The sequence below is a fragment of the Paramisgurnus dabryanus genome, chromosome 15 (assembly GCF_030506205.2).
Source record: "Paramisgurnus dabryanus chromosome 15, PD_genome_1.1, whole genome shotgun sequence".
NCBI lineage: Eukaryota > Metazoa > Chordata > Actinopteri > Cypriniformes > Cobitidae > Paramisgurnus > Paramisgurnus dabryanus.
In genome coordinates this window covers 21,442,711-21,463,519 of record NC_133351.1, presented here as the reverse complement: position 1 = coordinate 21,463,519, position 20,809 = coordinate 21,442,711, and the positions used below count along the sequence as shown (strand labels likewise).

Below are 20,809 nucleotides of genomic sequence, written 5' to 3'. Positions count from 1 at the left end.
TTTTGTGTGTTCATTACTCTCTGTCATCATAACCATGGTTATTATCACACAATGAAAGTGTAAGTAATTCTATCACATCCCATTATCATCTGGTTCTATCAAAACCATCTGTCTAGTTCAGATGACAATAGTTGTGATATTCAAAACCTCCTCGTGTCAAAGGACTGCTCCACAGTCCAGATGAGCTTGGCTGATGTGAGCACGAGTCGAAGATACTGAATAGTTGATGAGACAATAGTTAGTTTGACAGAATCTCTTTTCCCCTCCGAACAGAGCCAGAGAACTGTGGTGGAAAATTACTCTGCAATTCATGTGCGTGCGTAAGAAAGAAGGAGAGAGAGAGAGAGAGGACGAGAGAGCGAGAAGACGAAGGAAAGTGGATGAAATGGTCAGCATAAAAGAAAGTCCAGAAATAAAGTTGTCAGAGAAGCACGGCGAGAGATGTTAAAGGTGCTTTGGTGATCGGGGTGCTTAGTCAGGGCCTGGATATGGAGAGTCTCACACCTGAGAATCACAGACGCTTCCACTGGAGCGGATGGAGGAACTTGCTGCTACCGCAGTTGAACAGACGCTCGCTTCATGTCTACGGCAGTGAGGTGGCTGTGGAGAAGGAGTGCATTAGACAGAAACAAGAGGGTGTATTTGTCATTCATCCCTTCAGTTCTTTAAGGTACTGTATGCTTTACTTGCCTCTGTGTTTTAATGCAGTGTTGGACAGTAGTGTACAGTAATATGCATGTGTACAGTAAAGTAAAGAATAGTATTGTACAGTAGTTTTGTCAATACATGCAAACTACTACTTTTAATACAAATGGTAGAAGTTGTTAACCCTTGCATGAAATGATTGTGATTATTTCCCCTCATTTATGTAGGAGTTACTACATCATGTGTATGGTGGCCATAACATTCCTGAATCTAATTGGCATTCCAATGGAAATTGCCTTTTTAGACGGAAACAGCGGAGTTGGGTGGGAAGGCTTTAATGTCTTCTCGGACACTCTGTTTCTTATTGACGTAGGGCTTAACTTTCGCATGGGTATCATTACCGAGGACAGCGAGGTAAGGATTAGCACTAGACATAAGAAGCCTCTTAACTAAATTAAAGGGGACAGAGAATGAAAAACCATTTTTACCTTGTCTTTGTTGAATAATGGTAGTCTACCCGCATTCACGAACATACAACAAGTGTTAGATATGTAAACATCTCAGTTTCATAGAAATTCCTCTTTTAGAAATATCAGCCAGAAAACGGCCCAATCTGAAAAACTGATGCTTATGACATCACAGGCATCTAACTGCCCCTCCACTTTAAAATAATTGGCTACATTTTTTGAGTGGCAGCAAAGTCAGCCAATCAGTAATGAGATTGCAAGTTGAGCCAGTAGGGGGAGCCAAATAGGTGCAAAACCATTTGTTTAAAATCCCCCACCCTAATAGAGCTATCTGAGAGAGGTTTTTAGGAAGCTTCTAAGGCATTACAGACCCAAACAAAAAAAAATTTGTCTACATGTCACATCACAGAACGAGGATAAATACCCCGTTCAATCATTCTATGTCACCTTTAACCTAACTAACATATCCCTATCCCTGTCAAAAATGTCCATCTTCCTTTGTATTACACAGGGAGCCATTCTTGATCTGAAGAGCATTCGACAACACTATTTAAAGAGCTGGTTTGTACCTGATATGGTGGCAGCATTCCCAGTTGGATACATATTACTATTTGCGGTATTGCATCCCGTACACTGGCTTTAATCAATTACACTGTTTCAAGGTGAACTGTCTTGTGAGAACTGCAGTTGTTGTCATTGCAGGGTCTGCAGTACCGTGGTGACTCTCCATCATCCAGAGCAAACAAAATGATGCGCATCCTGATGTTCGTGAGAATCCTCAGTCTTGTCCGTCTGCTGCGTGTGTCCCGTCTTGTTCGGTTTTTCAATGAGGTGGAGAAAGTAAGTAACAAATGTTTTTAATAATGGCTCCTAATGATATTTGTGTAATAAGTAGACAAGTGCAAGTCATCACATTTGGTCTTTACTTATTTGACTCATAACTAATATTGAATATTTACTTCATAGGTTTCAAATGCTAACCTGGAAGTGATGAGGTTATTCCTGCGGATCTTGTCTTTATTTATGATGATTTTCCTCCTGTGTCATTGGAACGGCTGTATTCAGTATTTTGTACCTATGCTTGAAGAGTTCCCGTCGGACTGCTGGGTTAGAAGAGAGAAATTAATGGTGTGCATGTGTTCATATTTTAAACAGTTTCTGCTTGTAACATATAGGACAAATATCAACTCTTTATTTTGTGTCATTGTCAGAATGCCACCGTGGGGGAGAAGTATTCTTTTGGAGTTTTCCGGGCCCTCTCTCATATGACTGCAATATCATATGGTTCCTCTGACACACCAACAAGCAAGGAGTATACTTTAACTCAGCTGATTTACCAATTTAGCGCAACATTGCGCCGCCATACATTTACTACTTTTTTAAACCAGTGATACTTTTCCTTTACTGTAGATGATGTTGAGCTATGGATCGTCATGACCAGCATTGTGTCTGGTGCAATCATGTACACTGTTATGGTCGCCAACACCGCTGCTTTGATGACTGATGTGGACATTACAGCAAAAGCTTATAAAAACAAGGTCTCAGCTCAGACAGGATGGTGTATTGCACATACAGTGCGTTTGGTCAGGTGTTTACCATTTTTGCATTTTCCTACACAGATGAATCATCTGGAAGATTATATGACTTTTATGAAGCTTCCCAAAGCCCTGCGTATGCGCATAAACAGCTACTACCAGTCCCGTTATGCAGGAAAATGGTACGATGAGAAGGATGTCCTGAAGTGGGTGTCCTCATCTCTCAGAGAGGTACTGCACATACACTATAAAGAATGGTGCTAAATAGCACAAAAAAGTGGTTTACCACTATAAAGCACCTATGTAAAACCATAAGAGGTGATATAGCACCACTATAGCATCACTTATGGTTCTACACAACACCATTTGACTAAAGATATTTTAAAGATATATGGTGCTACCTGTATTTACAGAACTGAAGCCTATTTGATAATGTTGTGTATAGTACAACTATTTATTTTTATTGAAAGACTGCTTGAATGGTTTCACTGATTTCTTTTTTAAGGAAATTTTGATCAACATGTGCTCGGACCTTGTGAGAAAAGTTCCTATTTTCCAAAAACGTGATATAAACTTCATCAGTAGCATTCTGCAGGAGCTTCAGTATGAGGTCTACCAGGATGGTGACTTTATCATCTGTGAGGATGCTCCTGGTGACCGCATGTTCTTCATTGAACGCGGCCAGGTCCTTGAGAAGAATCAATTTTTCCAGAGGGAACTGTGTGATGGAGACTATTTTGGAGGTAATAGTCAAAATATAAACTTTATTCAATACCTTTTACAAGATTATGTGTTTGATACTAGTAAAACTTTAGTATTGGTTAATACAATAACGGACAAAAGTAGGTCAGGCAGCTTAGTATCCATTTGCACATTGTAGATAAATGGGTGATTCTCAAGAAAACTTGGTTTTAAAAATGTCAAGCATGAAAATGTAAAAATAGCTTAAATTTACTTTTTTTCCCACCGGACATTGAAAAACAAAGTCTGGAGTAAATGGGAACATTAATTTAAACACTTTTACTTATCATTTAACAACTTTTGTAACATAATTTAAAAAATTTGTCCTAAAAAATCTCATTACCGCAACAGTCAGAAAACATCAACACTGACATATTTTCAAAATGATATGACAAACCTGAAAGAACATAATTTGGAGATTCTGCACATGCATTTAAAATCAAAGTATTATGCTTCTATTAATTAAATTAACATTTAATAAGCATCTGTTGCGGTAATGATAATTAAAATGTCGTGTAAGCATTCTGACAAGACAATATTTCAAATTAACTGTAAAAAAAATGATCTTACCTGGTAGCCATCTTGAAGTAACTGGTCCATGTGCTTGGTCACTCAAAATCAAACTTTATTAAAATTCTGTATGTGTGCTTAAACTGTTCTCAAAAAGTGTTGCGGAGGATGAGAACATCAGGCATGGACACATCTTTTTCCTAATTTTTCTTCATTATTATTATACATGAATATTCAGTAAATATTTTTTCTGTCATCTAAAGTAGTCTAGCAAAACATCCATTTATTTTTTTTCTAAATATTTTTGTATTAATTTGATTAAATTACAACATAACGCATGTTCAAACACAGCCGGACACATTGCGGTAATGAGAATTTCAGCAGAAAATGAGATAAACTGACAAATTATAAATTCTTATGTTGAAATCACACATCGGTTTTGTGAGAATCACCCAAATTTTCCTTTAAATGCAAATATTAGTAATGTATTTCCTTGCCCTTTCCAGAGTCGTGTCTCCTAACCAAAGAAAAGCATTTGGCCACGGTACACGCTCAGACCACCTGCCAGCTCTTTTCCTTGTCAGTGGGTCACTTTCAACGCATCCTGAAGGACTATCCTGAGATCAAGAGGGACCTGGAGTCATCTCAACAGGATAAAGACCTTCTGTTATGAAGATCATCATCAATTTGGATCATTTGGATCCAGGGCCGGCCCTGGGCATAGGCGGAATAGGCAAATGCTAAGGGCGCCGCCGACCCCTTGGGGCGTCCGTGCGCCCAAATTATATATTTTTTTAATATATGTATATAAACATTTAACTATAAATGTTTAATTTTGCACAAGAAAACAGCAGTTATTAATGAATTATTAGTAGCATAGTATCTCGGAAGATCATGCTGTTAAATAAGCTCTGTGGCTATACTGCACTGAAGCGGCAGTTTAAAATATAAACCCAGAAATCAGCCAACGTCAAGAACAAGAAAACGGAAACAACAATCAGACAGAGACGCGGAATTTACATAATGTTACACAGACCATGTTTAAATTTCAATGTTTCTGCACAGAAATACCAACTTGTTCACTTTGTTTGGTATTAATAAGCTGCGCATTGGAGTGCTGGCCGCGGTGCTGAAGACGCCCTCGGACGGAGTACTGGTGGCAGCACAGATATTTACGTGCAACCTATTGGAAACTATTATTCGTTATTATATAATTATTATTCGTTATTTTACTTTATTACTTCCACTTTAGAAGAGTTCAGCACTTTTTTATTTTAATATTTCTCTTTATATAAATACTATTTTGTACTTAAATCTATAATTTCATTATTTTACTAACCCATCTAACTCATCTGCGCTTTCCGATAGGTTGCACGTAAGGGGAAAAGTATAGCTTTCTTCCCATTGAGAAGAGTTCTGCACTTTTAAACTTTAAAAAAAAAATATCCTCTTTACAAAAAAACTTTTTTCTTCTATTTAAAAGCTGTAATTTCGTTATTTTACTAACCCAACTAATGACTCCTCCACTTAGATTGCACGTAGATATCTGTGTATATGTGCCATCACGCGTCTTCAGCACCGCGGGGAGCAGCCAGCACTCCAATGTGCAGCTTATTAATACCAGACAAAGTTGTTTTTTTTGTCCAGAAACATTGAAATTTAAACCATGGTCCGTGTAACGTAATTTAAATCCCGCGTCTTGGCCTTATTGTTTTTTTCTTGTTCTTGACGTTCGCTGAATTCTGGGTTTATATTTTAAACTGCCGCTTCAATGCAGTATAGCCACAAAGCTATTTAACAATGAGCACAATCTCCCGCGACACTACAACATGCTACTAATAATTCATTTATAAGAGCTGTTTTCTTGTACAAACATTAAATATTTTAAGTTAAATGTACAGTGTAAAAAAGACAAGATTTTAACAATGTCAAGATCAAATGCCTGAGTAACAGGGTATTGTGTGTATGTGTGCATGTGTGTGTTTACAGAATATTTATTTAAGTTTATGAACAAAATTATTGGAACACAATTATGATTCTGTGATTCTAAAGGGCACCAGGTGAAATCTTGCCTAGGGCAGCAAATTGGCCAGGGCCGGCCCTGTTTGGATCTGCACAATGAACTTTAACTGACTTAACAATTTATCTATTACTGTACATGTAAAAAGATCAGGACTACAATCCTAAATTCTGAAAGGTAGAAGTCGTCTTATAATAACATATAACATCTCTTTATAGCAAAACACATTAACCAATTTTGAAAGCTGTAGCTCAGAAATCTCTAACCCAAACATAAACAGTCCAGGTCTCTCATGCAGCTCCCTAGGGAGCCTTACTTAGCACGCAATTGGCCAGATAAAGCCTAGGTTATATCTCAAGAGGTGGGTTGGGTTCTTTCAGGTCTTATATTAACTTTCTCCAGTGAAGATCTTGATGGCAGAAGACCACACTGGAATGCAGCTCCTCTGAACATACAGACAAGATGACTTTTGATTCCTCACCTCATTCTTTGACCTCTGCTGCTTCTTGGTCCAGATGTTCGCAGAAGGAAGCCCATGACAGCCCAGTGTTGCCAGTTATAATTTAACTTTGTTTTGGGAAATTTTGAAGCTTGTTCATCTGGTTGGCTTCTGTTTCGCTGCACCTCCATGATCTGTTTTCTTTTACTGAAATATCTGGAACAGCGTCTTCCAGTGTCTTCCAGTGTCCTGTAGAGGGCGCTCATTTGGTTTTTCATCTGACCTGGTTTTTCAGTGTAAAGTCAAATCATCCCTGCTCTTAGAACAAAGAGATAACCTGAAGCAGATATAAATAATGTATTTTTAAAGATGCGTAAAAATATTTCTCCACAATTTTGTATTTACAATGAAAACAAAAATGTTCAAGGGTGAAAATTTAATTACAATACCAAACAACATAATAAAAACTAAATGTCATTTAAAATTCTTAAATGTCCTGAGGTCAGGAGATTATGGGGACCCATTATCATTGCAGAGACCTTTATGGTTGCATTATTGTCTGTAAGTTTATTTTATTTTTAAAAGCATTGCTCTGTTCTTTTAATGGCAGAATGTTTAAGACCATGTTTAAATTAGGCCTTATGTACACTCCTATTTAAAGGTAAACTCCATCTTTTTCATGCTTTTATCTAAAGTGACATAAAGTGCATTTAAAGTATACATTTTATCACCATGTATGCTCCTAAAAATGACCTCATGACCTTGGTGATGCTAGCATCATGCTTCAATTGTAGCACATTTTGGTTACTTATTTACTAAACATTTATTTACCATAAGCTACATGAGCTGGAAGATTTAAAATTTCAATTATAAATACTAGATCTAGTTAAAAAAAAAGTTAAACATACACAGCTGAATTCTTTGGAAATGTTTGACATGAACTTGGTTTTGGATCCTTATTTTATACACCTGTGGTGGAGAACTAATCTGATAACATTTATTACCTCCAGTTTTCTTCTGTACTTGTGTTTATGTAGGCTACATATTAAGTAAACATGTTTGGACCTTCAAGAAATAAATTTGTGGGTTAAATGGCTTGGTTCTGTCATTTCTGTTATTGTTCACCTCCCCCAGGTTAACACAAAGGAAGATATTTTTTGGAATGTTTGAAACCAAACTGATCAGAAGCACCATTGACATCCATAAGGAAAAAATACCATGGAAGTTTACAAACATCCTCAAAATATCTTCCTTTGTGTTCATCAGAACAAAGAGGTTTATACAGGTTTGTAACAACATGAGGGTGAATAAATAAATTTTTACTTAAAAGTAATATGGTTGTATATGGTGTAGTATTGCTGAATTTGTTAACTTGTTATATATTATATGTTATACATTCTTACTTTTCTTTAGTAACTTTAACAATGAAATTAAGCAACAATAAACAATGAAATGACAGGGAAATTAAAAAAGGATTTTGTCTTGGGATGCTGAAAAAGAACATTAAATATAGTTAATATGGATATTTAGCCATTTTTATGTACTTATTTTCTCAGACACATTTCAAGAGTAGAGAAAAGACTTAATAGTCATTTAGTCAACCCCCCCCCCCCCCCAAAAAAAAAAAAATTTCTTGTATCTCCATTTGGTCAAAACACATTCCACATATTTGAATGTGTTCTTGACAATTAATTAGAATGACTCGTTTCATTTAACTATTATTAGCCCATGGAATAGGAATGTAACAAACATGAACATATAAAATATAAGAAGATAAAAAGGGTTTTAAAATAGCAAAGCGGTTTAAATATTTACAGATACACATAATTACAAAAGATGGTGTAATCAGATCATAACGTAAGTGAAATACAATCGTGATTCAATTACAGCGTCTAGACAGTGATGAGACACGCGCGAATAATTACAGGTGACAAACTTGAGCAGGTAAGGTCATTAATTTCCACCTGAGCCGCCTCAGGCACATGATCCATAAGTTCCTGGACGAATTATGTAATTTGTCCAGGGCAGGCACCGCGAAATAGATAGCTGTGAGGCTGCTTCTTCACTAATCCTTCAACAGGCTAATGTTCAAAGTGATCTATTGTTTTGTTCCACATTTTAACTAGCTAGCAAACTCATTAAAACTATGGATTAACACAAATGTGTTTTAAAAACAACAAATTACTTTATTATATAGATCTTTAAGGATACATTTTTAGGATACATATTTGCCTAAAATGTTTTCAAACATTTCAGCTTATACCTTCAGATGACGAGATGTTTAAGATCAAGAGAAACATCAATAATAGAAATAGTAGAAATATAGCGTAAAATCGTGTTTGACCTTTGCAAACGACACAACCATTTTGCGCATGTGACCACAAGCAACCACTAGGTGTCAGTAATGCACCTTGTGGGGTTCAGTTCTGCTTTATCTGTAGTAATGAGAGATACCCGGATGTGCCGCCAAATTTGAAAGAGTGCGGAGGTTTATATCTGCTTTACTAAATTACAGTACGTTTGTTACGGTATAGTGATGTTTTCATATATGATACTTTATATGTGTGTGTGTATATATATTTATAGAGTAATTCTGAACTAAACGTGATAAAAATAGTAGATATCTTGACAGTGTTTGGTTATTGTCACGGTATTGTTTACTTCAGTCCAAACTGTATACACAGTCCATAGCATGTAACCTACTGTTGTTTCTTCATGTCTGTATATATATAATAGATTCAGAGAATGTTAAATTAGTTTTACAAGTATTTTATTGTTACATATTTGTGTATTTTAGACTGTAATTTGCTGAGTTACGTGCAGTATGAATCCTTCAGAGCGTTTCTTCGCGAAGCTGCGGAAACTGACCGTGTATCTGGAGACCGAGAGCAACAGTCTTCTCCATACCAGTCAAAACCTAAAAGAGGACGATGGTAAACGTGTTGCAGTTAGAAAGACCAGAAACAGTATTACAGAAACTTCAGATTTTATATTTTAAATCTGATAGTTCTATCTTCCGAGAGACAAAGTGAAATCACCAATATACAGATATGATGGGATTTTTGAGTATAATAATGTTCAACTTTTCTTGTATATTTAATGGCATATGTGGTCCTGTGCAGATGATGCAGAGACTGGAGTTCAAGCATTATACCAGCTACACTCAGAAGTTAGACAACTAAAGGTATTGATGTTTGTTTATCCTCCCTTTGTTTTTATGGATAGATTTAACTTGTAACTTACATGTATTCAGCGCCAAGTTCAGGATCAGATGGGCACACATGATGCAACAAGTACAGACCTGAGGACCTTCATCCGAAGATGCTTGGTGCTGAAGCAGAGGACCACAGAAGACATTGACAGGCTGAAGAAACATTATGAGAAGTATGGCTACAGACCGCGAAAAGCAAGACAAGATAATACAGGTGAATGTATATGATTTCTGAGAGTGTTTATTTTCAAGTGTTTATTCTGTTTGGTTCATTTTATTATTGCTAATTGTTAAAAGCTATTATGTTTGTTAATGTATAGGTGTAGACTACACTTTAGGTTTACTTTAACTATGGAAATGCGTGGTGCATGCTGCTTCGCTCTTGCCATCAGTTGTTTTCAGGTTTACTCAAGTTTACAATGTTTTACATTTTATTTTGTTATAAATTTGTCTATTTAGATTTTGTTTCGTTTTTTTTACTCTGTGGGCCAATTCACACTGATTTACACTGTCAAGAAACCCAAACCAACTTATTAACACTAATCTAACCACAAACTTATTCATTCTGGATCAGTGTGAATGGGATGGCATAGTTTTCATTTTTTCATTGTTTGCTAGTTTCAGTTATTCTGTATATTTAGTTTTCTGTATATTTGTATATTTAATATTTCTTTGGACATAGTTACACATTTAATGACATCTAGTACTAAAGATATCAAAATGTATAATATCCTGCGTATCGAAACCCAAAAATATATTTTGTGTTTAGTTTTATTTTTTATTGTTTCACTTCTTCTATTTGTGTTACTATAGTAATTATAACACTGTTGTGTTCAATATTTACTTTCTAAAGCTGAATTTTCTATTTGCTTGCTGTTTTAGTGACGAGTGGCACAAAAGAAGTAGAGGAGCAGGAAGAAAGAGAGCTGGAGGCAGAACAGGAAGATGAGGAGATGGGACAAGAGGTTTGTGAAGATGCTCCACCTTTTGTTGACCAACAGCTGACCCCAAAGCTGTCAGACTTCGGTCTGTCCTCACTCCATTTTCAAAAAGTATTCAGTGAAGCGGAGGCACCCCATCATGCCACTGTAGTCCCGGCTGTGGCTGTGGCTCTGTCACCGCCACCGTTTGTCATGAACATGCAGCCACCGCAGCCAAAAACACCAAAATGCTTACTGCGTATGGAAGAGGACGCTCCTACTCCACGACTAGAGGACTTTGGTATCTCGGAGTATACCATGTGCTGGAACAATGATTTTACCATGGATTTGTTTAAAAAGAAGCCATCAGACAAAAGCAGGTATGCTTATATTACAATGCCTAATTGTGAATATCATTAATAAATACTGAATCAACTTGTTTTTCTAAACACACAAAGTGGCGGTTTCCTGGACAGGTTTTACATTAAGCCAGGTCTAGGCCTTAGTTTAAGACATTTAAGTAGTTTATATACATACCTTACAAAAAAACACTACTGGTGTGCATCTCGAGATGAAACAATGGCACTGATGTATTTTAAGATATGTCAGTGCAAGGTGTTTTCAGTTAAGTTCAAATGTGCATTTTAGTCTGGGGCTAGAATTTTAATCCCTGCCTAGGAAACCATCTCAAAATGTGCTTTTTTGCTTATATTAATTATATACTTTGCTGGTAGAGTAAGGCACAAACAACAGTAAGTCATGAGTCTGATATCAAGGAAATGTATGCACAAAGTGTTGCTTGACTCTTTCATGTTTTGAATTTAGAAACTATAAAAAGCAAATCTGGTTCTTGAGTTGTTCTATATTATGAATATATCCAGTACAATAATGTGTCTTTTTGTTATTTACAGTGAAACAATGGATAATGATAAGAAACCCCCTCATCTCTTCTCCAATCAATCGTCTATGCCTAATAAAGATGTCTTTAATGGTAAATAATTTATCTTGGTGTTTTCTTCTGTAATTGTTTATTTGTGCTGATTATTTAAATTTAATTAACATGCAACTGAATACACAATTATATTTGTTTTAGGTTTCGCCTTTTTAATCCTTAGTTTTTTGTTAAAATCTTTTAGATAGTTTGGAATCCCCAGAGCCTCCTGTGTTTTGCACCCCAGGATTTAAGATTGAGAAATATCGGCTTCCATCCTCTCCACAGATGAATAAACGGGATAATCTTGATTCTCCTCCACATCAGAATTGTCCTACCCCAGAGGTCCCTGCATTTGAGACCCCGTATATCAGCAAGCTCCTAAAAAAGGTGTGGCGCACCCCTAAAAGTATTTTGTTATGATGTGCAAATCTGGCACCAGAGGCTTTACTTTAATTACACTGTTAAACAATAACCACATAGATCACCAGTCGAATCTTTAGATACACAAAACGGTGTCAATCTATTCATTTCATTAAAACATTATAACACACATTTTTAATAAGCATTAAGCTGTATACCTCATGAGGTTGGTTCAGAGGCCAGAGTGTTTCAGAGCTGTAATCTAGTATAGTTTAAATTAGTTTGCCACTTTTGGTCACTGACTGTATACATAAATATTTTAAAATATTGAAATAAATAAGACTGAAAACATGTCTACAAGCTACTTTTTGTCTGGCTGATGGGTGTTTGATGTTGCAGTCATTTCTCTAGTCTTGTCCACTCATCCACTGTGATTATTGTATTTCAGGAGGCCAGACAGGAAGAAGGTGAGAGACACAGGAGTTCACAGGAGCGCACCATTTACCTGCCAGAGCTGTCAAATGCAAGATGTTTATCAAATGAAGCTCCGGAGATGCCGAGAATTCAAAGTTATGAGGATGCCATACCTGAGATGCCATCATTGCAGTCACTTTTTGGAAATTCTCTTGCAGCGGTTCGCATTCTTTAATCTTTTAAAAACACTGCAATTTTGTTAAACCTTATCAATCAATTGATGTATCAATACAGATTTCCTTCGCTTAACAGAAAAGTACATTTGGTGACAGTCTCTCTGGGTTGAAGATGGACCTCAAGCAGGGTTCTGCCACCATGCCAGAAGACTGTGTTAACCAAGATTGGTGTCTTTCAACACCAAAAGTCAGAGCGAGGTATCCTGCAGAGCCATGCACACCTGAGATGCCTGACATAAGCTCAGTGACACAGGATATCTTAAAAGTGAGTCAATATAATGACACAATATGAATTTGCAATGCTAAAGATTTTTTCAATATGGATGATATGTGCAATTCCTTTTTTTTTTAGGTTGTGGCTCAGTGCAAGTCTTAAGTGCCCATTACTGGATCTGTGCTGCAGAGCTCATATGGCAAACAAGTCATACTGACATTTTTGTTAATCCAAACACTTTAAAATAAGCATTGTAAAGAAACCTAATAAATTAAAGTTTAAATAATGAATAAGTGTTATTGTATTTGCTTGGTTGTGCACAAAGAAAAGATTGCATTTGAGTTAAGGGACTGGTCAACTTCAAAGTTCCAAGGCATATTTTGCTTTACTGATGAATGTGAAAAAGGTACATATCTACAGTAAATGGCCGTAGCTTTTAAAAAGTGGAAAACTTTAGGATTTACACTTCAGATTTTTTGTGTATAGAATGACTTTGTTGTAAAAAAAAGTTTACACCACTGACATGATACTGGAAAAGTTTTTAATGGAGGTCATGGCAACAGGACTACATCTAAAAACATAGATCTGGTATAAAACCTCAAAGAACAAAATATGTGGGAAAACAATATATCTACACAACTTCCAACCCCCAAATATTCACTTCAGAGGTACTCAATCCTGTCGCTAGAGATTTATATTTCTGCAAAGTCTAGTTCTAACTTTACAAACAATAAAACATGGCAAGCAAGATGTTCATTACAGGCTTATGTGAACAGAAAATAACTGTACTAGGCAGAAATGCAGATTTCCAGCAACAGAATTTGGTAGCACTGACTGACCAACATCCTGTGTGTGAATGAAGGTCATTTGTCTTAGTAGGGTCTCATACGTCCTTGAAGTGGGGGTGCACGGTTAGGCGGAGTAATGGCGATGTCAAGGTAATCTCCAATTTGAAAACGTTGAGACTGAAGCGTCATGGAATCATCTGCACCTTTGCGTCCTGAAACTGTATTACCGATCTCTTTGACCCTGTAACAAGACCAGAACGATTATTTTAGATTTAAAAGTACAACTGTACAGACCAAGGCAGAAAGGCGTAATCGTGTGACGATGTTACCTGTAGATTTGTCGTTTAGGGTCTGGGTAAACAATGGCGAACCCAAAATGTGTGCCTTTCTTTCTCGCTTCTGGATAGACCTCTTTTACCAAACTTGTCAGTTCTTTCAAAGTTGCATCCATCCTGTTGGCAAAGCAGACACTATGTGTGATTATGCGGGTTTTTTTTTTAACTTACGGTAAATTTGTGTTTCTCAGTAAGGAGGCTGAGTCAATAGGAGCCTCAAAATGACAAAACATTAAAAATGTGCAAAGACAGTTTAAAATGAGATATTTGGTTAATTTTACAACATTATACGTCTTATACAGTTATGCCAAGCTGTAGAATAGTAATTTTGGGTAGAATTTTTAATGGAGGGGCCTTGTTGTCAACAAGTTTTTGATTTCACCGGTGTGAATCCAATACAATACGTACCAGGTGTAAATCTGAAGCTCGCTAGATGGTACATTTCCCCGGGCGAACTCGTCCATGCGATGATGCCTGCCATTGTTAGTGGTGAACACTCTCAATAAAAGGGGGCATGTCTGCGGAAAAACAAACACATGCGGAGAATAAAACCTCTCTCGAAACACGATCGACATCCACACAAAATGAGAACGAAATCGTGCGTAAACATGTTATAAACTATTGAGATTAACGCGACTTAATGAATCGCTTACTCCAATAATAAACACTGTTGAAGAAATCGTCCAAGTTTAGTATAGTACAGTTTATTACGCTTATCTTTACTCATTAAAATAGCAAATTAGCTTAGCATGCTAATATTTAGCGTGTAGCATTTATGCACAATGCTTCGTCCAATAAAGAAACACAAACCTTTTCTCTGTCCACCGGCTTCTCTGGCTCTTTTTTAATTTCTTCCTGTGTTACTCTCGATTCCACAGCCATTTTGGTCAAAATTTTGTTGCAAACTGAACGATGAATGTTTCCTACAAACAGCCTGTAAATGAGCTCGCTGCGCACTGAGATGATATCACAGCAGCAGTGACCCGAAGCACCAATCGCAGCCAAGCGTTGACGGCCCTCAAGTGACGACATTGGGTTGGCCCGTGCGCTCTACTCCGACGCCATTTTGGGAGTCAGATTGTAAATATTAGCAGGGATAAAGTAGATAGGTCCACGTATTTAGGGGCCTTAATATGGTTCACACGTGTGTAGTGGCTGGATGTCGAAACAGGAGGACTCCTGGGAGCACTTTATCCTTCTACAGGTTTCCACGAGACCCGCAGCGGAAGCAGCGGTGGATTGCTGCTGTGAACCGTGAGGGATGGATACCAAACGAGGGCAGCAGACTCTGCAGCACCCACTTCATTTCAGGTATATTTAGACAGAATTTTGCCGTTAAATGTAATGTGTATGCCTTGTATTAACTATAGGGGCGCAAAGGAGAATACTACAGTTTGAAGATGTGTAGTGTTGATGGATTAGCAAAAGTAATGCTAACTGTTAAGACAGATAATGCTTTTATGTTTGTAACACCACCACAAAAATAGCATGTCAATGTTTGCAGTGGTGATAAAGTTTGGGTTCTAAGCAAGGTTGCCAAAACACTGCACAAAAGGCAAACAAAACTATTTTAAAACATGTAGGTATGATGACAAAAAAAACCCCAAAGCTCAAAATGTATCACATGACTAGACAGAGCAGACATTCCCTTTTACAAAGATACCTGGATTGAAAAAATCCATTGAAGATTGAGAAGGTTATATTTTTAATATTAGAAATCAGAGGAAAAGTTATATATGGATGTCAATGGAAGGTGTGTGACCCAAAATGCTGCTTATTCACATGTTTTTGCTTTTAACTTTTTCATATATCAGATATTTGCATGAAATTTAAACAGAATGTATCATTTTGTAAGTTCTTTCAAATTAAAACATGAACATTTACTGTTTTAGTTGGAATGGGCATCAGACCCATGGTAACCATGGTTTTTAGAACGATGCTTGCAGTTCTGATGTTCTGACAGGACATTCACTGTAGTCTATTACCAGAAATGGGACTACCAAATTTCTGCGATTCATTTAAATACCTTCTCCTCCATAGATTTAGAGTACCATGTTTCAATACCAAGATAAAATATATATATTCATGTCCACCTACCTTTCATTAGTGTCCAGAGTTTAGTGGAAGCATATCGACCGGTTAAAGTGACACAAATTTTCAAACAGTTGCTGTGAACTAAAAACACCTCCGGGTTGAAAGCTCAAAATATCAAATGCTTCCGGTGGTCGGACTTGACGTATTTATTGTTGTATATTTAGTAAAAAAAATACTACAACCATCTGGCAAAGAGTGGATATTGCATGAGACGCATTGTTAAAGTCCCACTCGGGCAAAAACAGATTTTATGCCTCAGAATTTCAACACGCGTGCCCGTGATGTCAGCAATGCTATTAATGGGCTTATCTTGAATACCTTTGTTATGCATTACACGCATTTGTTCAGAAAATTGTTGTTTAGTACATGGTCTGTTTCCATAAACAAAATCATCTTACCTTAAGATTGACAGCTGATGAACAAAATCATTTCACCTTTAAAGGCGGGGTGCATGATTTTTGAAAAACATTTTGTAAAAGGGAGTCGGGCTGAGTACCAAAACACACTTTTAGCTAGGGTGGCCATTCGTGCCAGTTCTGCCGGACACGTCCCGAATGTGTTTTCGGGTTCGTTCTCCGGAAGTCGTGTTGGTCGACCGCATACGCCATCAAGGTGTAATATTTCAGGTTTAATTTAAAAAAGCAACCGTTCCATTTCAAGGTAAGAATGAAACTACAATGATTGTATGTCTTAAAAGAAATGAATCTTAATTTTGTAATGTATTTTAAGTGAAATGTCAGAACCTCGATGACGTATGCGGTCGAGCAACGCGACTTCCGGAGAACGAACCCGAAAACATGTTCGGGACGTGTCCGGCGGAACTGGCACGAATGGCCACCCTACTTTTAGCCAATCAGCAGTAACAGCATGTCTACTAACCGACATCGTTGCCTGGGTTGTGTATGTGTGGGGCGGGTCAATCAAAAGAAGTTCCAGATTCTATTGGGGTAGGGATGTGTTTGTTTAGGTGATTTTAAATGTCAACATTGGCTTTCAGAGATCATGCACCCTGCCTTTAACACATGGGGAAAAACAACCTGCGGTAACACTATAAAAGTGCCACAATTCTGTGGGAAAACCATGGAGTTGGCAACCATGGTTGTAGGTAAAAATACTATATTTTTGCAGTAAGTAGTATGTATTTTTGCTTAGTAGCCTACAAATACAAACATTGTAATACGTTTACTGTCTTTACTGTAAATATTATATAGATGGTAATTTTTCCTTTTTAATTTACAGGAAAACAAGTGAAGAATCCAAGATCACCAGACTACATACCTTCAGTGTTTACTACAGCACCACTGTCCCCAAATATGAAGGAAGCAAGTGCCTGCGAAGTCTATGATAAACAAGAGGCACAAGTGGAAGCAGCCAATGCTTTGCTCTTTCTACAAGGACAAGGACGTTACTTGGAAGACAGTCGCCAAATTCACAGTCAAGAAGAGATGGAGAGTGTTTCCTCTTCACTAAGCAGTTGTAATGAAGAGGAGGATGATAATGATGAAGAAGATGACAGAGAGGAGGAAATCGCACTGACAAGTATAATACAAGGAGATAAGCCACTAATAAACATCCCAACCACGTCCTTTGACTATCAGTCCAGCCTTGAAGCTCTTAAAAAGGAGAATATGGAACTGAGGGAATCGGTTGAAAAGATGTCTCTCACTGAGGCATCGTTCAGGAATGATCCAGAAAAGGTTAGGTTCTATACAGGATTGCCGAACTATTTCGTATTTGAGACGGTTATGTTGCTTCTCTTGCCACACATGAAAGGGGACAAAAATACAAAACTTTCAAAGTTCCAGCAGCTACTCTTAACGCTGATGCGACTTCGGCTTGATCTAAGAAACAAAGACTTGGCCTATCGTTTTGGGATAAAAGTTGCCACAGTGACCAGGACGGTCCATCGGATTATCAACATAATGTTTACCACCTTGGTGCCCACTACTGTTTTTTGGCCATCTAGAGTGGAGCTCAGAAAGAACCTACCCGCAGCTTTGCGTTCCACGTACCCAGACTGTGCAGTGATCATTGATTGCTTTAGGGTGTCTCTGGAAAAAGAAGATGTAAATCAACAGGTTGATTCCATGCCCACCCAGTCAGCCTTAGTTAATGAGTTAAAGTATGTCATAGGTGTTGCACCACAAGGCGTGGTCATGTTTGTCTCAGGCGGATCACCAGGTCATGTCAGTGACAAAAGTCTAGTGGAGAGTTGTGGTCTCCTCTGTAAGCTACTGCCAGGTGATGTTGTGCTTGCTGAACGTGACTTTGACATCGATGACTTGGTGGATGCCCGCAAAGCCAAATTCAAAATCACCAGTAATTACGTTAAAAGCAGTCAGAGTGGACAAAATGAAGATGGCGCTTCACTAATGGGTGCATATTCAGATAATCTGAACATCCACAGGCATGTGGAGCGGGTAATAGAAATGGTCAAGAGAAGATATTGTATGTTGACTGGACCTGTGGAGAGCCCCTTCACAGTCACAGATCGCACATCCAATGTAAGCACTTTTGATAAGATAGTGCAGGTTGCCTGTGCCTTAAATAACCTGTGCATTTCCGCTGCACCTCTGGAGTGATCTCTAATGTTCAAAACACTCTCCTCCTTGTTTAAAGGTGATCTTTGCCTTTATATTGTCTAAATGCACCTTTTCCCCCCATTTTAACAAAATGCTTATTTTATGTGCCCTGTTTTGTTAAAAGGGGATTTGAACATTTCCAGGAACATTGAAACATTGTGGTATGCAATTTAAGGACCAGTTTATACCAAATATATTCAATACACTTAGTTCACTAAACCATCACCTAGAAAATTTAACTCTCTATTTTTTTTTTACATAAGGTTGATGTTTTGGTTTGATATGGGGCATTACATTCATAGGTTAAATTTAATGTGGCATTTTGAAGAGAACAGTCTGTATGATGAGAATTTAAAGTATCAAAAGCACTGAACAAACGGCTTGATTTCCAGTGCCTTTCTCAATGTGATTCTTATATCATCTTTTTGCTTTCTGTATAAATATTTTGGCTTCAACAAGTACTTTAATGTTGGCTTTGTTACAACCATTAGTTCACAAATAGTATTCACCATTATATACTCAATGAAGCTGGAGCCTGAACTTCAATCAGTGCACTTGCTATACCCAGCTTTCATCTAACACTGTGTGTGTTCTGATCAGTGGTACACTCTTAAAAAATGATGGGCTATTTACAACCCTGCATTGAGTCAAAAAGGAACAAAACCAGCTGCTAGCTAGGTTGTAATTTAACCTATGCTGGGCAATTTTAAAGCCATTGTTGGATCAAATATAAACATTTTCACGAATAATTTGACTAAACAGCTGGGTTTGTTCCTTTTTTAAATGATCCAGCATTATTTTAGAGTGTATGGTTAGACAGCCTATGCTAAATGTTTCATATTATTGTTCCACATGTTTTCATGTGTTGTATGTGCAAAGTTTACCATTATAACACTTAACTAATATAGCATCTTGTTATGTAGGCTATTGTATGAAAATGTCAGTCCATAAAGATTTGAGTACTTTGATGTGTTTGTATTTGGAATTTATTTTTCAAATCCCTATATTCATCTGAACATTTCAAATCTTGAAGGTTTGTACATTGTGTGGTGCTTTCCTGGATAGGGTTTATCCTAGTCCTCAACTAAAATGCATCTCAAGATGCACACCAGTATTTTTTTAAGGTATGTTTAAAAAAAACTTCTTAAATGTCCTAAAATAACTATCTAAACCCTGTCTTGAAAACTGCCTCTGTGGGGCGGTTTCCTGGATAGGGATTAGACTACTCCTAGACTAAAATAAATGTAAGAGCTGTCCAAACTAAAAGGGCCATGGCATGAAAATCAGACTTTTCCATGTTTAAGTGTTATGATTGCGTCCCCAGTGCTTCTATCAACCCATAGATATATACACTAGATGTCGCCTTGGGGCTCTGAGCATGCGTCAAAACCGCCGCCATCTTAGAACAGGGGTCTTGTCATTGGAAGTATCTAGGTAAAGCAGCTATCTCCGCCTGTACTTCGAATTCATGAACGATGCCGGACTTTTGTGCTGCGCATGGATGAAAGGGCTACTAGCACTATGCATTACAGTTAGAAAAAGTAAATTTTCATAAAATTAAAACTTTTGTTTTTTCCTGGACTAAACGCTAAATACATGTCTGACTGTTGAAACGAACCAAAAGAAAACAAAGAAAATCGCGTTCATGACGATTTATGGTGATTTTATTTCGGTTACACCATTGCCTACAATGACGCTGATGCGGGATTCCCCTGTTTCAAGATGGCGGCTCTAGTTGACGCATTCGGTCCAATGAACTGCCGTAGGCAAGGCGACATCTAGTGTATATATCTATGCTATCAACCTAGAAAATGTGAAAAAGATCAACCCAGTAACTTAGTTTTGGAAACCATTCTCTTCAAGCACATGAAAAAATAGGTTGTGGAAATTTGGCTCTCCTTATGATGTCATAAGCAGCTCTTATTATAATAATACCACCCCTTAATCTGCACTATCCAACCACAGCACTGCCATTAAGTGCAGAAAAAAAAAGAGAGAGAGAAAATTATTCATAGCACAATTGAGTTTCAATTGCAACAAACAACTATCATTGTGATCAGTGTTTGCACTTCATCCACTAGGGCTGGGCAAAAAAATCGATTTTTCGATTAATCGTTTTTTAAAACGTGGTTGATTAAAAATCGATTCTCAAAGAGCAGAATCGATTTTTTTCATATTTATTTTCACAAACATTGAACAGAGGAATGGAAGCATTTTAGATTTCGCAAGCAAGACGTGTTGTGGCTTTTAATTTCTTTTTATTAATTACCCACTTGTAAACTGCTGTTCACTGTTCTTTTTTATTAATATAGTATGTGTATTAAATCTATATTCATTGAGTTGAATCGAGAATCGAGTATAAAA

At 37.3% G+C, this 20,809-nt stretch overlaps 4 protein-coding genes and 1 long non-coding RNA gene across 7 annotated transcripts; 3 read left to right on the top strand and 2 right to left on the bottom strand.

The window, feature by feature from the left end:
• Positions 1-464: 464 nt before the first annotated feature.
• Positions 465-7,475, bottom strand: LOC135782435 (uncharacterized). The gene is made up of 4 exons (XR_012335163.1): positions 6,400-7,475; positions 2,094-2,215; positions 1,682-1,922; positions 465-600 (listed from the first exon to the last, which is right to left on the bottom strand). It is a non-coding gene; the product is annotated as an uncharacterized lncRNA (long non-coding RNA).
• LOC135730976 (potassium/sodium hyperpolarization-activated cyclic nucleotide-gated channel 1-like) lies at positions 489-4,595 on the top strand. The gene is made up of 10 exons (XM_065248907.2): positions 489-670; positions 873-1,059; positions 1,624-1,728; positions 1,815-1,952; positions 2,079-2,240; positions 2,324-2,417; positions 2,523-2,650; positions 2,732-2,878; positions 3,153-3,390; positions 4,405-4,595. Exons 1-10 carry the CDS (start codon positions 489-491, stop codon positions 4,569-4,571), a joined length of 1,548 nt encoding a protein of 515 aa, XP_065104979.1. The 3' UTR covers positions 4,572-4,595.
• Positions 7,476-8,805: 1,330 nt separating the features above from the next.
• Positions 8,806-12,926, top strand: ska3 (spindle and kinetochore associated complex subunit 3). 2 transcript variants are annotated; one of them, XM_065248911.2, is made up of 10 exons: positions 8,806-8,871; positions 9,155-9,290; positions 9,480-9,541; positions 9,611-9,782; positions 10,451-10,868; positions 11,400-11,479; positions 11,625-11,809; positions 12,231-12,416; positions 12,509-12,697; positions 12,785-12,926. In XM_065248911.2, the coding sequence occupies exons 2-10, from the start codon at positions 9,182-9,184 to the stop codon at positions 12,806-12,808; spliced, it is 1,425 nt and encodes a 474-aa protein (XP_065104983.1). In that variant the 5' UTR covers positions 8,806-8,871; positions 9,155-9,181; the 3' UTR covers positions 12,809-12,926. The 2 variants fall into 2 exon arrangements, with proteins under 2 accessions (XP_065104983.1, XP_065104984.1); XM_065248912.2 differs by having other exon boundaries at positions 8,811-8,885.
• Positions 12,927-13,173: 247 nt separating this feature from the next.
• sap18 (Sin3A-associated protein) lies at positions 13,174-14,759 on the bottom strand. The gene is made up of 4 exons (XM_065248976.2): positions 14,580-14,759; positions 14,178-14,287; positions 13,764-13,886; positions 13,174-13,675 (listed from the first exon to the last, which is right to left on the bottom strand). Exons 1-4 carry the CDS (start codon positions 14,649-14,651, stop codon positions 13,519-13,521), a joined length of 462 nt encoding a protein of 153 aa, XP_065105048.1. The 5' UTR covers positions 14,652-14,759; the 3' UTR covers positions 13,174-13,518.
• Positions 14,760-14,764: 5 nt separating this feature from the next.
• On the top strand, positions 14,765-19,399 carry LOC135731025 (uncharacterized). 2 transcript variants are annotated; one of them, XM_065248973.2, is made up of 2 exons: positions 14,765-15,080; positions 17,103-19,399. In XM_065248973.2, the coding sequence occupies exons 1-2, from the start codon at positions 14,903-14,905 to the stop codon at positions 18,443-18,445; spliced, it is 1,521 nt and encodes a 506-aa protein (XP_065105045.1). In that variant the 5' UTR covers positions 14,765-14,902; the 3' UTR covers positions 18,446-19,399. The 2 variants fall into 2 exon arrangements, with proteins under 2 accessions (XP_065105045.1, XP_065105047.1); XM_065248975.1 differs by lacking the exon at positions 14,765-15,080 and adding an exon at positions 16,873-16,968.
• The last annotated feature ends 1,410 nt before the right edge of the window (positions 19,400-20,809 follow it).

What these genes read in the sequence shown, in the direction of transcription:
- LOC135730976 (XM_065248907.2), top strand. Translation starts at nt 489, where the DNA reads ATGGAGAGTCTCACACCTGAGAATCACAGACGCTTCCACTGGAGCGGA. An exon ending in TTAGAAGAGAGAAATTAATG is followed by an intron (nt 2,241 to 2,323) that starts GTGTGCATGTGT and finishes TGTCATTGTCAG; the next exon opens with AATGCCACCGTGGGGGAGAA. An exon ending in CAAAAGCTTATAAAAACAAG is followed by an intron (nt 2,651 to 2,731) that starts GTCTCAGCTCAG and finishes TTTCCTACACAG; the next exon opens with ATGAATCATCTGGAAGATTA.
- LOC135731025 (XM_065248973.2), top strand. Translation starts at nt 14,903, where the DNA reads ATGGTTCACACGTGTGTAGTGGCTGGATGTCGAAACAGGAGGACTCCT. An exon ending in CAGCACCCACTTCATTTCAG is followed by an intron (nt 15,081 to 17,102) that starts GTATATTTAGAC and finishes TTTAATTTACAG; the next exon opens with GAAAACAAGTGAAGAATCCA.
- ska3 (XM_065248911.2), top strand. Translation starts at nt 9,182, where the DNA reads ATGAATCCTTCAGAGCGTTTCTTCGCGAAGCTGCGGAAACTGACCGTG. An exon ending in CAGAAGTTAGACAACTAAAG is followed by an intron (nt 9,542 to 9,610) that starts GTATTGATGTTT and finishes ACATGTATTCAG; the next exon opens with CGCCAAGTTCAGGATCAGAT. An exon ending in TAATAAAGATGTCTTTAATG is followed by an intron (nt 11,480 to 11,624) that starts GTAAATAATTTA and finishes AAAATCTTTTAG; the next exon opens with ATAGTTTGGAATCCCCAGAG.
- sap18 (XM_065248976.2), bottom strand. Translation starts at nt 14,651, where the DNA reads ATGGCTGTGGAATCGAGAGTAACACAGGAAGAAATTAAAAAAGAGCCA. An exon ending in AGCCGGTGGACAGAGAAAAG is followed by an intron (nt 14,288 to 14,579) that starts GTTTGTGTTTCT and finishes GTTTTTCCGCAG; the next exon opens with ACATGCCCCCTTTTATTGAG. An exon ending in CCTAAACGACAAATCTACAG is followed by an intron (nt 13,676 to 13,763) that starts GTAACATCGTCA and finishes GTCTTGTTACAG; the next exon opens with GGTCAAAGAGATCGGTAATA.